The sequence below is a fragment of the Panthera tigris genome, chromosome A1, assembly GCF_018350195.1.
Source record: "Panthera tigris isolate Pti1 chromosome A1, P.tigris_Pti1_mat1.1, whole genome shotgun sequence".
Taxonomy (NCBI): Eukaryota; Metazoa; Chordata; class Mammalia; order Carnivora; family Felidae; genus Panthera; species Panthera tigris.
The window spans coordinates 156,049,192-156,062,167 of record NC_056660.1 but is presented as its reverse complement, the minus strand read 5'-3'; the positions used below and the strand labels follow the sequence as shown (position 1 = coordinate 156,062,167).

Here is a 12,976-nt window from a genome sequence, read left to right as displayed (position 1 = left end):
CCCCATCAAGCCCTCTCCCCAGTACTAGATTCCAACTGTAGCATTTACTAATTATTAAGCTCCCTAAAGATAATGATATTATCACTGATCTTAACCTCTGGTTTTACCCAAGATTTACCACAGTGTGTGGTATTTCATATGTGTTTAATATATGTTTTGTGAATGAAATGAATAAGTGACTGAGCAAGTAAGGGAACGTTCCTAATTTGCCAACATTTAAAGATTCAGGTTTTGTGTCAAATATTCCACAGTCCCTTAGGTTTATTGGGGGTGGAGGGGCATGAACTCCTATTTGTTCAACAAATGAACCAAATCAAAATATATATCAAACATATATGTATATATATAGTATATGCATATACACTGTAATGCTTAACATACATTTGTTAAAATTGAAATATATGTTTAACTGAGATATGGAAATAAGATATTAGCTACACATTGTCAGTTCAATGTGTGGTTGGCATTATTTTCTAAAATTATTTTGGGTAATACCGAGTAATTCATAATCTCTTCTTCAGACATACTTAATTCTAAAGCCTTCTAAGTATTCACCAACTTGACCAAGTAGTGGTTTCCTTGTGTTTCTGAATCTAAAAATTGTTTAGGCATAGGTTTAAACAGACAAAAAAATATAGTAGCATTATTTTAAACAATGGACTGTGTTAAAAATAATTACACAATAAGGAAATATGTCTATGATGCATATAAGGCAAGTTATGTATTATCTTTTCCTCTTTTACCACTCATCTCTTTATTCTAAATCATGTAGTGGTCTGTAAATGACCCTCATTTACTTGTTGGACTCAAATTTATAGAAAATATCTGGCTTTCTGTGTGTTTAGAGATTATAAAGAAGGCACTTGTACATTTCTCTATACTTTTATAGTTTCTTAGCTTTCTAGAACCACAGAAAGGACTGAGACTTACACAGTGAATCCAAGTACACCCAGTTGGTCCACAATTTATTGGATAAGAGTGCATTAATGATGTTTTAATAACAATAGAAATTGGACCAGGAAAGTAAAAGAAAACAAAATTTATTTTCTTCTTAAAAATAATAAATTGTCAATATAAAATATATTTTTGGCTTATATATTTAATGATGGTTTACAATCTTAATATTGTATATCATAGGCCCACAGATGTCACCCTCACACTGAAAGATCCTCATTATCCTGACCACTACCTTGGAATCATTTTGCTGTCCGTCATCCTTACCCCTAAAGAAGGAGAACACAGGGATGTGGTAAGTTCCCCCACAGCCTAGGAGGAGTGCTTTCTTGTTATCACTTGGTGGAATGTCATGAGCCTTCTTTGAATCCAGAGGTGATAATAAAAAGAAGCAGCATATGAAAATCTGGCCTGTTCTTTGTTTCTGTAAGTATCCTGGGTATCGCTAGTCCCTGTGTATTATATCTTTTGAATTCAAATTTCCTGTTCTGTGCTCCAGATCAGAACCTCTTGTGGTAAATAAGGGACACGTTTGCATCTGTTATTATAATTTCATTTCCCAATTTCAGACATGTTATATTGTAGACAAATGGTAGTATTCATTCAGGGAATACATTTGCTACTGAACTGAGTATTTGGAATTCCGTACCGAGGTATCCAGACCCTGATGTTTTGACTGTATTGTCATGCGTACCATCACAAAGAAAATGAGGTGAAATTATAATAGAGTTTTTGCTTTCTGGTATTTGTTTGCTGAATGATAAGTGAATACTCTTCATCTTCTTGATGGGTTTCCATATAGCTGTTACCCATTTTCCAGCACTGGCTGTCTGTACTTCCTTGCACACCATGCTGCAGTGAGAAACTTACAAGGGAGACAGAGGAGCCAATTACTCCAGCATGTTGAAGTGACATTAAAAAATACCAGGTGTGACCTGCATCAGTATGCTGGCCAATGCACTTTCTGCAACAGTTTACCGGAGAGTCCTCATTAGATTCAGTGTGCTTTCATGTACCGGGAGCTGCTCTCACAAGTTTTGATTATAACACATTTTAGGAGTAGATATAACTATTTGGGCAAGTACACATACCCTCCTTTAGCAATGTATGTATTGCTGTCTTCAAATAATGCATGATTAAAGTTGGTTTATGTTGTCTGCTGGAAAGGTATTCTTGACATTTTTTCAGGAGACTATAGATTAAAATAGTGAATCCCAACTTCAAATTTGGAAGTGTTTTAAACTCATTGGAAAACTCACCCTTTTCAACAAGTATTTTGCTCTACCCTTTTAAAAAATTAAACAGTGAGCACACATTTTCATACGCTGTGTTTGCTAAGTATGATTTAAGTATCCATACTTAATTCAGTGAGAAGTACATTTCTCTTTCCAACAAGGACTACCAGATACCTACTGTGAGAAGTTAACACAGTAAAAAAAAAAAAGTGTGTAAGTGTGCATATGCACAGGCCCATGTGTACAAAAGGAAGGGTAGGTGAGGACTTTTTTTTTTTAACAGAGAATATTTAGAAATAGAAACCCATCATTGTAGAAATCGCCAATTCAGAATACCTTATTTCACCTAGTGGAAGCCAAGGAGTATATCCTAGCTGGCTAATCCATACACAGGAATAAATTGTAAGTGTTTATTTATTGCTTTATTCAAATAATGCTAGTACTGACCAAACCTACTATAAGCCAGGTCCTATGCTAAACCCATAGGATACTATAGAACTTATATCCAGTGGAGAACTCAGGGATCAAATCATTAGTGAAGGAAATTTAAAATGACAACTGTATTGAGTGCCATGAAAGAGAGGTGCATGTTGCTGTTAAGAGGGAATGTAGTAGAATTTGTTCTAGTTAAGGTAGCAGGAATTCTCTAAGGAAGCCAAATGAGACCTGAGGTCTGAAGTGTGAATAGGAGATAATAAAGCAAAAACCAGGAAGAGAGAAGATATTTCAAGCAGAAGGAAACAGCACATGCAAAGGCCCTATGCTGCACTCCAGTAATTGAAAAAGTACTGGAGCTCAGAAAAGATGTACGCAGAGGAGAGTGTGGGAGATCATGGTGCATGACGACAGCGGACAGGAGATGCCCAGACCATGTAAGGACTGTTGGCCATGTTAAGGTTTGTGGTGATTCTCCAAGAGTCTATGAATAGGAAGTGGCATAATCATATTTGCTTTTTGAAAATAGCTGTGTGGCTGCATTGTGGAAAACAGATGGAAGAATGAGAACGGATACTTGGAGACCAAATAGGACTAATTATTTCATAAATCCTGGGGGAAGATGATGGAGGTTTGGATTAGCATTATCAGAGATAGAGATGGAAAGAAATCAGCAAGTTTACTGGTGAGAGGTAAAATCAACAAAATTTAGTGATAGAATATTCTTGTTTGGGGTTCTTTGTTATTTTAATGAGGAACAGCGCTTCATAAATGAAAATACCTAAGTGCCTGAGGTCATATATATCCCAAATTATTTGACTGGCAATATTATTGGAAGTTAGAATGATATGGTGGCTGGTTTAGTTATTTGGGTGATTTGATGATGGAGTGTCTGCTGAATTTTTGCATAAAAGGAATATTTATTAAGTGCTCTAACATCAAACTGACGGTTTGAGAGATCAAGCTAGTACCAAGAGACCTTATGGTGAAGCTGCTGAATTGCTCTAAACTGCACAGAAATGAGTGTCAGCACCGGCAAAATGGTCCCAACATTATTTTTTCTTTAACATTTCTTGTAAAAATCTTCCAGTCTCCATAGCTGCTCAAATTTATTATTTCAGTTCAATGTCCATTTAGACAAATATCATTTAAAGGTATTACAGTGCCTGATTATTGATCATCAATGATTTATCACACATGAATGGGAAGAGAACAGGTGGGTTACATGAAGCAGTTGCTCGTCAAAAATCTGGTATGATTCATCTTTTCTTCCTTTTCCATTTTCCTCATTGTACCTTTCCAGCCCCATTCACCCTTAACACAAAGAGCCTTTCCTGAAATCTTTGTGCCATTTTCTTGATTCAAATCCCTGCCTTTTGCTACTCCAGCTTTTTGAAAGAAATCCTTTACTGCCAAGTATTGTTCATGCACTGCCTTACTTCATGCCCTTGCCTTCAGAGTTCCAAATAGCACTGAATTCATTCTGCTGTGGCCAGTGAAAAATGATGTCTTCTCCCCTCCCATACTAACATTGACTTTCACCTGAGAATCAAGTAGCTTAGCTAGGGCGCAGTGCCTCAGGAAAGCACAACCTGTTGCAGCCTGTATCAGAGCCAGCTTCTGGCTGGTGACCACACTGACCTCAGTCATACCTGAGGAATGGAGACAAGGGTGTCATCATCCAGGTGTCAGGTTGACTGCACTTGCTCTTCCTTGTGGGTGTGATTAACAGCTGGGAGCATGGGGGTGGTTGCAGAGAAGCCAGGTGACCTTAGGGGGAGGGAAGGAAGTATGAAACATCTCCTACAGGTAATTCTGGTGGCATCCCCAGTATCCTGGCTAGTCTGATGTCCTAGATTTGAATCAGGGTTTCTAAGCATGTGCTTACAGGATGAAAATTTCTAACAAAGACATAAATTTGCTTCTGTTTACTTGCTTGTTTTGGTCTATATAACAATTGTATAGCTATTTTATTAAGATCTCTAAAACTGTTAAGCAACACTAATATGAGATTTTGAAACTCTGAACAAGGACCATTTGTTGGCTGGGCAGGGATCAAAAAACATTTATTGACTCTATAAGCATTGTGCCAGGTTCTATAATGTCTTCTTTATTCTTCTTCTAAGTGTTCAGTGACATGTGTTTATTTCTCTAATTAAATGGAAACTCCTGATGAGGGACTTTAAAGCTCTCCAATGAGCACCATATGTTCTGCCACTGGTAACCTCTGTCCCAGCCATACAAACTCTGGCAGATCTCACCTTCTCTCGAGTCCAGGCTTTCTTCACTGTCATTTGCCCTACCTAAATTACTTCCCATCAACTCCATTCTCTATCCTATCACTTCTGGTTAAAAAAAAAAAGTATATATAAATTATTGCTTCTGATGATCTTTTTTTTTGACGACTGCATTCAAAACCTAGTCCAGCTTTCTGTACCTAGTGGCTGTTCAATGAGTTGCAGATGAAATTCTATGAGGATTTGAAGGGATACTTCAAAGGTCCAGGGAAAGGTATTTTAAGATTTTTTTTTCTTACTTCAGTATTTAAATCCCTGAGATTGTCACAAACAGTATTAAATAATTAATTTCCTTTTGCATTCTTAAAATTTTTTTTTTTTTAACGTTTTCATTTTTATTTTTGAGACAGAGAGAGACAGAGCATGAACAGGGGAGGGGCAGAGAGAGAGGGAGACACAGAATCTGAAGCAGGCTCCAGGCTCTGAGCTGTCAGCACAGAGCCCGACGCGGGGCTTGAACTCACGGACCGTGAGATCATGACCTGAGCCGAAGTCGGACGCTTAACCGACCAAGCCACCCAGGCGCCCCTGCATTCTTAAAATTAGTACATTAATGATAATCTGCTTAAAATCAGTCTGTGTTGCTCTATGAAGATATTAATAACAATGCATTAGAAGCATGTCACTGTATTTTTCTTTTTGTCACATGTCTAGTATTACTCCAATATATTTTCCTGGAATATAATTGAAGTTTTTTAGTTAAAAACAATCATGGATCCAATGTATCTTCAACTTGAATTTTTGTATGCTTGAAATATATATTATATTGCTTCAGTGAAAATGCTATTGTGAAATTTACAAATTATCCAGGAACAAATCTTATTTAGAAAAATTCAGACTCAAAATATAGCATACCAGAAATCAGTTACTAAATGCCTCACAGTTCCATATAATATCTAGCATAATATATAGGGAAGGAATAGAGGATGATTTTTGCATTGATCCTCACACAGCAAAATTTTAAGAGTTCTGTTCTCTTTGATTATTAGCACAGAAATCATCTATTTTAAGCTTTTGGGATTTAAGATTTTAGTCTAAGAATTCCATATTTATTCTTATGACTATATTTATAAAACTTTGCTAAATATTTTATATGTGTTAAAATAGAGAATGGAAGACGGGAGTTTTCAAGAGCCATTAACAAATAAGGTCTAACAATCAAATAGGAAGTAGAACATTAATGTTAAGAAAATGCTATCAAAAGTAGGAATAAATTAAGTGTAAACACAGAGTACTTAGCATCAAAAAGTGCCAAAGTTTCTAAATCAGTTATCTTGCAAGTTTTTTATACACTGTTAATACTGACACTACATTCCATGAATAATGCAGTTGGGATGATTTCTCCTTGTGTGGATTGCCAGTTCTGGAAATCAGTAAAACTGAAGAATGAGTTGAAAATCCTACCAGCCTACTGAATCTACTAAAGCCTCCAAAACATGCGGTGTCTAATTACAGCAATTTGAGGAGTATAGTATGAGTAATAGCAAAAGTATTTCAAAATTGCTTATATTAAAATCTTGTCCATTGAGTTCATCATTGAGTCTTTTAAAAAAAATATCAGATGTGAACAGATTTATATACATTTTTTTTTAAGTTTCCAGCATTGTGTGTATGAGAAACCAAAATCTTCGTGGGGGGCAGGGGCATGCTGATGAATTGCATGACACAACTGTCATTTCTGTTTCGAATGCATGTCTTGTTTTTGAGCCTACGAAAGTCTGTAGCGCATACATGTGTGTCCTGTATATGGTATTTTGGTCTGATAGTGTGTTTGAGTTCTTTCTGGCTCTTTTTCTAGCAGAGTTCAGTCCACAGCTTTCTTCATTGGAGAATTTGTGAAATAAAAGTGAGTGAATTTGTGTTACACACTCCTAGACCTACAAATTGCTTGGCTAAAGCTAAAAAATAGAAGATTATAAGAAACATATGAATTGACTCTTTGGTGAATTGAAATTTTTTTTTCATGATGGTTTATTTTGCTAATTTTTCTGAATTATTTTCATAGCTAACATTTTTTTAAAAACACTTATAAAAAATTTAATATTTTATAAGATGTATACACTATATTGTCTAGCTATTCTGTGATAATTTTTTTTGTATCTATGGTAACCATGCAATTGCCTGAAAAATATCACTACAACAAAAAATAAAAGCAAAAAATGGATTGAGATTGTAGAATCTCATAAAAACATAATCAGTTCTGCAGCTCTATCACAGGCCATATTTTTATGTTACTTAATTCTTTCACTGGCTTCAAAGAAAGTTGAGATGTTAATGAAGAATTTTGATGATCCTATAATAATATTAGATAATGATGCATTCAAAAACAAAATTCATATGTTTCTCAGCTTAAGATCATAGAGCAAAAAATAAATCTTATTTTTCTATAATTTGCTTTATCTCCTATCTTTAACATTCCCCAATCTTTCTTCTCTAACATGTCTCATAGTTTAATAGTATGTTTGTTAAATTCACTTTTTTAAAACTTTTCTCCTGTTTTCAGCTTTACTGAATCTAGCTTAACCCAAATATCTAAAAAGAAAAAGAAACTTAGGAGTAGGATGCTTAAACACATTGTTTATCCAGTTGGCTTGGCTCAAGAAGCAGAAATTTTGTTCTAAAATCCAGGGACCATTTTATTTCACCATACACCAAAATAAACTCAAAATGGATTAAAATATAAATATGAGCCCTGAAACCATAAAAATCCTTGAAGAGGGCATAGGCAGTAATGGCTCTGATGTCCGCCGTAGCAACATTTTTCTAGATATGTCTCCCAAGCCAAGGGAAATAAAAGCAAAAATAAGCCATTGGGTCTACATCAAAATAAAAAGTTTCTGCACAGTAAAGGAAACAATAAAACTAAAGACAGTCTATGGAATGAGAGAAGATATTTAAAAATGACATATCCTATAAAGGGCTAGTATCCAAAATATGTAAAGAACTCAACACCCAAAAAGGAAATAATCCAATTAAAAAATAGGCAGGAGACATGAACAGACATTTCTCCAAAGAAGACATACAGATGGCCAACAGACACACGGAAAGATGCTAACATCACTCATCATCAGGGAAATACAAATCAAAACTATAATGAGATATCACCTCACACCTGTAAGAATGGCTAAAATCAAAAACACAAGAAACAAGCATTGGTGAGGATATGCAGAAAAAGGAAGTCTCTTGCACTGTTGGGAACGCAGTGCAGCCACTGTGGAAAACAGTTTTGAGGTTCCTGAAAAAGTTAAAAATAGAACTACCCTATGATCCAGTAATCATGTTGCTGGATATTTACCCAAAAAATACAAAAGCACTAATTCAAAGGGATACATGAACCCCTTGTTTATAGCAGCCTTATTTACAATAGCCAAATTATGGAAGCAGCCCAAGTGTCCACTGATTGATGAATGGATAAAGAAGATATTGTATATATATGCACAATGGAATATTACTCAGCCATAAAAAAGAATGAAATCTTGCCATTTGTAACAACACAGTTAGGGCTACAGAGTATAATGCTGAGCAAAATTAGTCAGTCAGAGAAAGGTAAATACCACATGACCTCACTCACATGGGAAATTTAAGAAACAACACAAATGAGCAAAGAAAGAGAGAGAGAGAGTAAGAAACCAAGAAACACTCTTAACTGTAGAGAACAAACTGATAGTTACCAGAGGGGAGGTGGGTAGGGGATGGATGAAATAAAGAATGGGGATTAAAGAGTACACTTATCATGATGAATTAATTAATTAATAATTTTAAAAATCTAGGCACATTTTGGGGGTCACTGGATCTAATAATAGAATTCTAGAAACCAAATCAGGAAAATAATGAATTTGTTCCCACAACTGCCAAATATTGCATATTTATACTTTGGGAAATCGTTAACTTTTTGTTTGTATCAGTGTCCCAGTCTGAAAAACGATACCTTGCAGTCTATTTGTAAAGCCAATTTTGAGAGATAGAAAAAATACAAACCCTATAGTTTGCTTTACATCATGAGGATTTATTTTATGCCGTGGCTCTGAGTCAAGGGATGTGGTTTCGAGCAGCAGTAGTAAATCTGTGTAATACTGAGTAGTGTTGCCTTGAGATTCAATTCTTCCTCCTGTTCTTAGCTCCTTTTTCACAGTATACCATTTCTTACAGAATGGAATTTTAGGAGATCCTTAGAAACTAGGTGATGATAATAAATGGCCATGAGTTACAAGATTTTGCTTATTTATTTATTTATCTTAATTATTCTCACTTGATTTGACTGAAAACAGTGTCTCTAGGAATTATCATTCTCTGTTCACTGAAACTCTGCTTTCTCAGAAAGTTGAAGATTTATTGTCTGACTCCCAGTGGTGGAGGTTTTGTTAATATGGCATGCCACAAAAGTATTTGGTTTCCAATTGCCTTTTAGTGATGATGGAGAAGGTGTGGTGGAGGTGGTGGTGGGAGTGATGATGATGATGATGATGATAATGACAATAACTCACTTAAGATCAATAACAAACATTTATTACATGGCCACTGTATGGACACCTCCACAACCCAATGGTAGGTTTTGTTGCTTCAAAATAAATTGCATGTTAGTACTTAGAAAACATATAAAATATTTCTATAATAGTATTTGATAATACTGCTTTGCCGTTTCCTGGCTCCATTCAAAATAAAATAGGGAATTATTGTAACCTTAGGAAATCCACTAGTCTTCCATATTTTGGTCAATATTTAACACAGGGGATATATAGGGAAAATATAACCTATAAAAGCACTATCTACAAAGAATAAAAATGAATCCTTATCTTTGACAATTTCATGTTTTTCTCTTTTCCTGTCCTAGAACCTTCACATAATTCTATTGTCTTGGTTTAGGCCAAAGGTTGTCTTCTATATGACTTAATCTTTTATTAAAATTTTCTTTTGTATTTTTGTGATTTATGAGTGGTTTTTGAAATGGTCCTGCTTTATAGTGAATTCTGCTGAAGGAGATACAGTTGTTAAAGGTACCAGTGTGCCTCCTTAATATACAAATATGACAAGCACTTCAAAAGGTATATTCTTTCTCCAAATATTCCCTATTCTCCACTTCATAAGCATTAAAGATAATGATAAAGCTAAGAGAGGGTAAAGAGGTTAATCAGGAAGTTAATACCACAGTGTTAACTGAGAAAAATTTAAAACTGGGGAGTAAATAAAATATCTTTGGATTTTTATGACTTACTTTATTTAAGAGACCACTGATCTTGGGCACTCATTACAAATTTCCATTAACCTTAAATAAAACTTGTAGCCATAAATACTTCTTACTATGGCACACACAGACAAAAAAAAAAAAAAAACTAATTTAAAGGATATGTTATGGCTAAACATTTAGCAGGAAGATCTACTAATGTAGTATTTTTCACATTTGAAAGCATTTTCACATTTGAAAGATTAATTGGAAGCAGAGACAATTCTAAGATGCCACCAAAGCAACAGGCTTTTGAACATGTTTGAAGAGACAAGTTACCTGGTCGAGTCAGTACATCCTCAACCTCCAGCACCAAAAGGAACCATTGCCAATCATGAGATGCAATATTTTTTTTTCCCAGCCAATAATAAGATATTTCAAATTTTCCATTCTATTTAAAAAGTACCGTCTCATTTCTTTATACAAAAGAATAAAGCAAATGAACTCTCACCAGAAAGACTGCTTGAATGTTAAAGGTGCTTCTTCTAGCTGTGTGTACGTGATGAAAACAATTTTGTCTTGTATACTGGTTGCTGGAAACTGCTGTTTAAATGTTAAGCTTCCTCTAGAAAACAATTGGCTGCCCTATTCTGTACTTGAGTGATAAGATAATGAAAATGCTTTATTTCATTTACAGACAATGCTAATGAGGAAGAGTTGGAAAAGATCAAGTAAGGTAATGGCTTAGCATGTGATCTTTCAGCTTTTCTTGTTGAGAAGAACTATCAGCTGCATTTCCAAATCTCTCTCATACCTCTTCAAACTGTACTACAGGATTTCATCACCCTTGTTCTTTTTTTCCCATAACTTTAAGTAAATCACGTGATGCTTTTTTTAAGTAACTAGAAATCACACTGATCAATCACATCCACATCATCCTCTTGCTAATGCCTGGTCACTTCTCAGCATCTGGTTTCTGTTGTGTGTGCCACAGGGTCTAGAAAATGTCTTTGCTCCCGATCAGGAATAAAATGATGGGGTTAGGGTAGGGACCACTCCAGAGAGAAGGAAGATCCACGTAACTCACTGTCTTTGTTCACTGAAAACTAAATGTGAGGCTTTCTAAACTCAAAAATTCCTCTTGGCTACATCTGTGGAGCCTGTAATGAGAAGAGTTTTCCATCATTGCCTCTTCTCACTTCGAGAAATAAATGACTCCTGGGAGTGAGAAGAGTTTATGGTTCCTGTAACTTACAAAGTCCTTGCTCTTCTTATAACTTGTAAAGTATCTAAGATACAAACTAAACTCTGTATTTGTTGAGTGGTGGTACCACTCTTGGACACAAATAAATATCAAGATGAAACTGACATTACTCCTTGAAATAAAGGGATTTTATTTCTAAAGATCTTTGTTCAAATTTCCATTTAAAAAGTCAGCACTCATTTTTAAGTGTGAGTAATTTTTTTAGACCCTGGAACATGACAATCTTTTTTTTTTTTTTTTCATTCTGATTGAATCATGCTATTACTTAAATTTGTCTTTAATTTTGTCATTTTTATTACTGTGAATTAAGAAAATACATCAAAAGGTTTTTGTATTTATGGTAATGTATTAATTTGCTATAACAAGTACTTCTTACTGTACAGTTTCTTCTCAATTCTTATAGTATTCATGACAGAAAGATAACTTGGCTCACAAAAAGGTCAGGGCTACATTAAAAATCACCATTATATTTTAATAAAGTGAAAACCATTTACTAAAGAAAGTTGCTGAATATTTCTGACTTAGTATTCACTGTGTTTTTTATTGACCAAAATAAAGTTTCAAAAAGTCTTAAAGAAATATTTGCACTATTAATGTTGGTATTACATATTTTTTGTAATTATACTTCAAAATTAGTATTCTGTAAAAACATATTTTTTGAAAGTTGCGTAATTTGGCTTTCCTTATTCTGTGTCTACATTATGACACAGCTGGGTAAAAACGTTGTAATTCATTAATATATATCAATATTTCCTGTTCCAGATGCAGTTAAGGTGTAATGCTAGAGCAGGATATTATATAGTAGTTAGTATTAATTAGCAAGAATGATGCATTTATTGTAGTATAAAAGAAAGAATAAATATAAAGATTCTTCTTTAAATAATTTAATATATATTTAAATTTAATTTGAATAATTAAGTAAATATAAATCTGCATCTTTTACTTTGGTCTACAAAAAATTAAAAAAGACTAATAAACATCTATTCAACACTATTGTTACTTCTAAAATTCTGAAAGTTCTAATTTATTATTAATAATTCATTTGTACATTCAGACTGGCTTGTCATTTTTCTGGCTTGCCATTGAAGATACAGAATTTCCTGTGTCTAGCTTTGCATTTATTGGGGTAGTTGGCAGATTATTTTTAGTTCGAATAGTAATATGGCTTTGGGGTTTTTAGCCTAAGGGATTTTCCGTTTTATAAAATTTATTGGGGATATTGAGTGCTGAGTAAAGGAAAATCAGTTCACTCATTTGCTTTTTTTTCTATGAGAACATACTGAACTCCTGTTAATTCATTCAATCATCACTGTCCCCTAAAACATTTGTCATATTCATCCACATTAGTGTTATAAGAACAAGGTGTTAAGTTCAAAATCAAGGGAAAGTTTGTAACTTCATTTACCACACAATCCATGGTCCTTCACACACACTGAAACTGCGTCCCCAGCTCCTTCCTTCAGGAATTAATGCAGGAAGAATGATGTTCAAGCAAATTGTGCTTCCCAGGAAACTAAGGGATAAGTGGCTGTACCATGTAGCTTTATGTATTATCATGTTACTGTTTTGTGGAAATGTAACCCTTTTCTAATTATTTCAATCTTCTCCTTCAAGACCGTGTGTCTAAGAT

The 12,976-nt window shown here is 34.4% G+C and overlaps 1 protein-coding gene across 23 annotated transcripts in view; it reads left to right on the top strand.

Annotated features, from left to right (window-relative positions):
• The window catches only part of MCTP1 (multiple C2 and transmembrane domain containing 1), a 535,596-nt gene that overhangs the window by 306,426 nt on the left and 216,194 nt on the right, over positions 1-12,976 (top strand). For 19 of the 23 annotated variants that reach the window (XM_042990128.1, XM_042990093.1, XM_042990060.1 and 16 more), the window contains 2 exons: positions 1,138-1,249; positions 10,780-10,818. In XM_042990128.1, coding sequence (XP_042846062.1) covers positions 1,138-1,249; positions 10,780-10,818 — 151 coding nt within the window. The remainder of the gene's footprint in view (positions 1-1,137; positions 1,250-10,779; positions 10,819-12,976) is intronic. The other 4 variants (XM_042990098.1, XM_042990113.1, XM_042990072.1 and 1 more) reach the window with 1 other exon arrangement.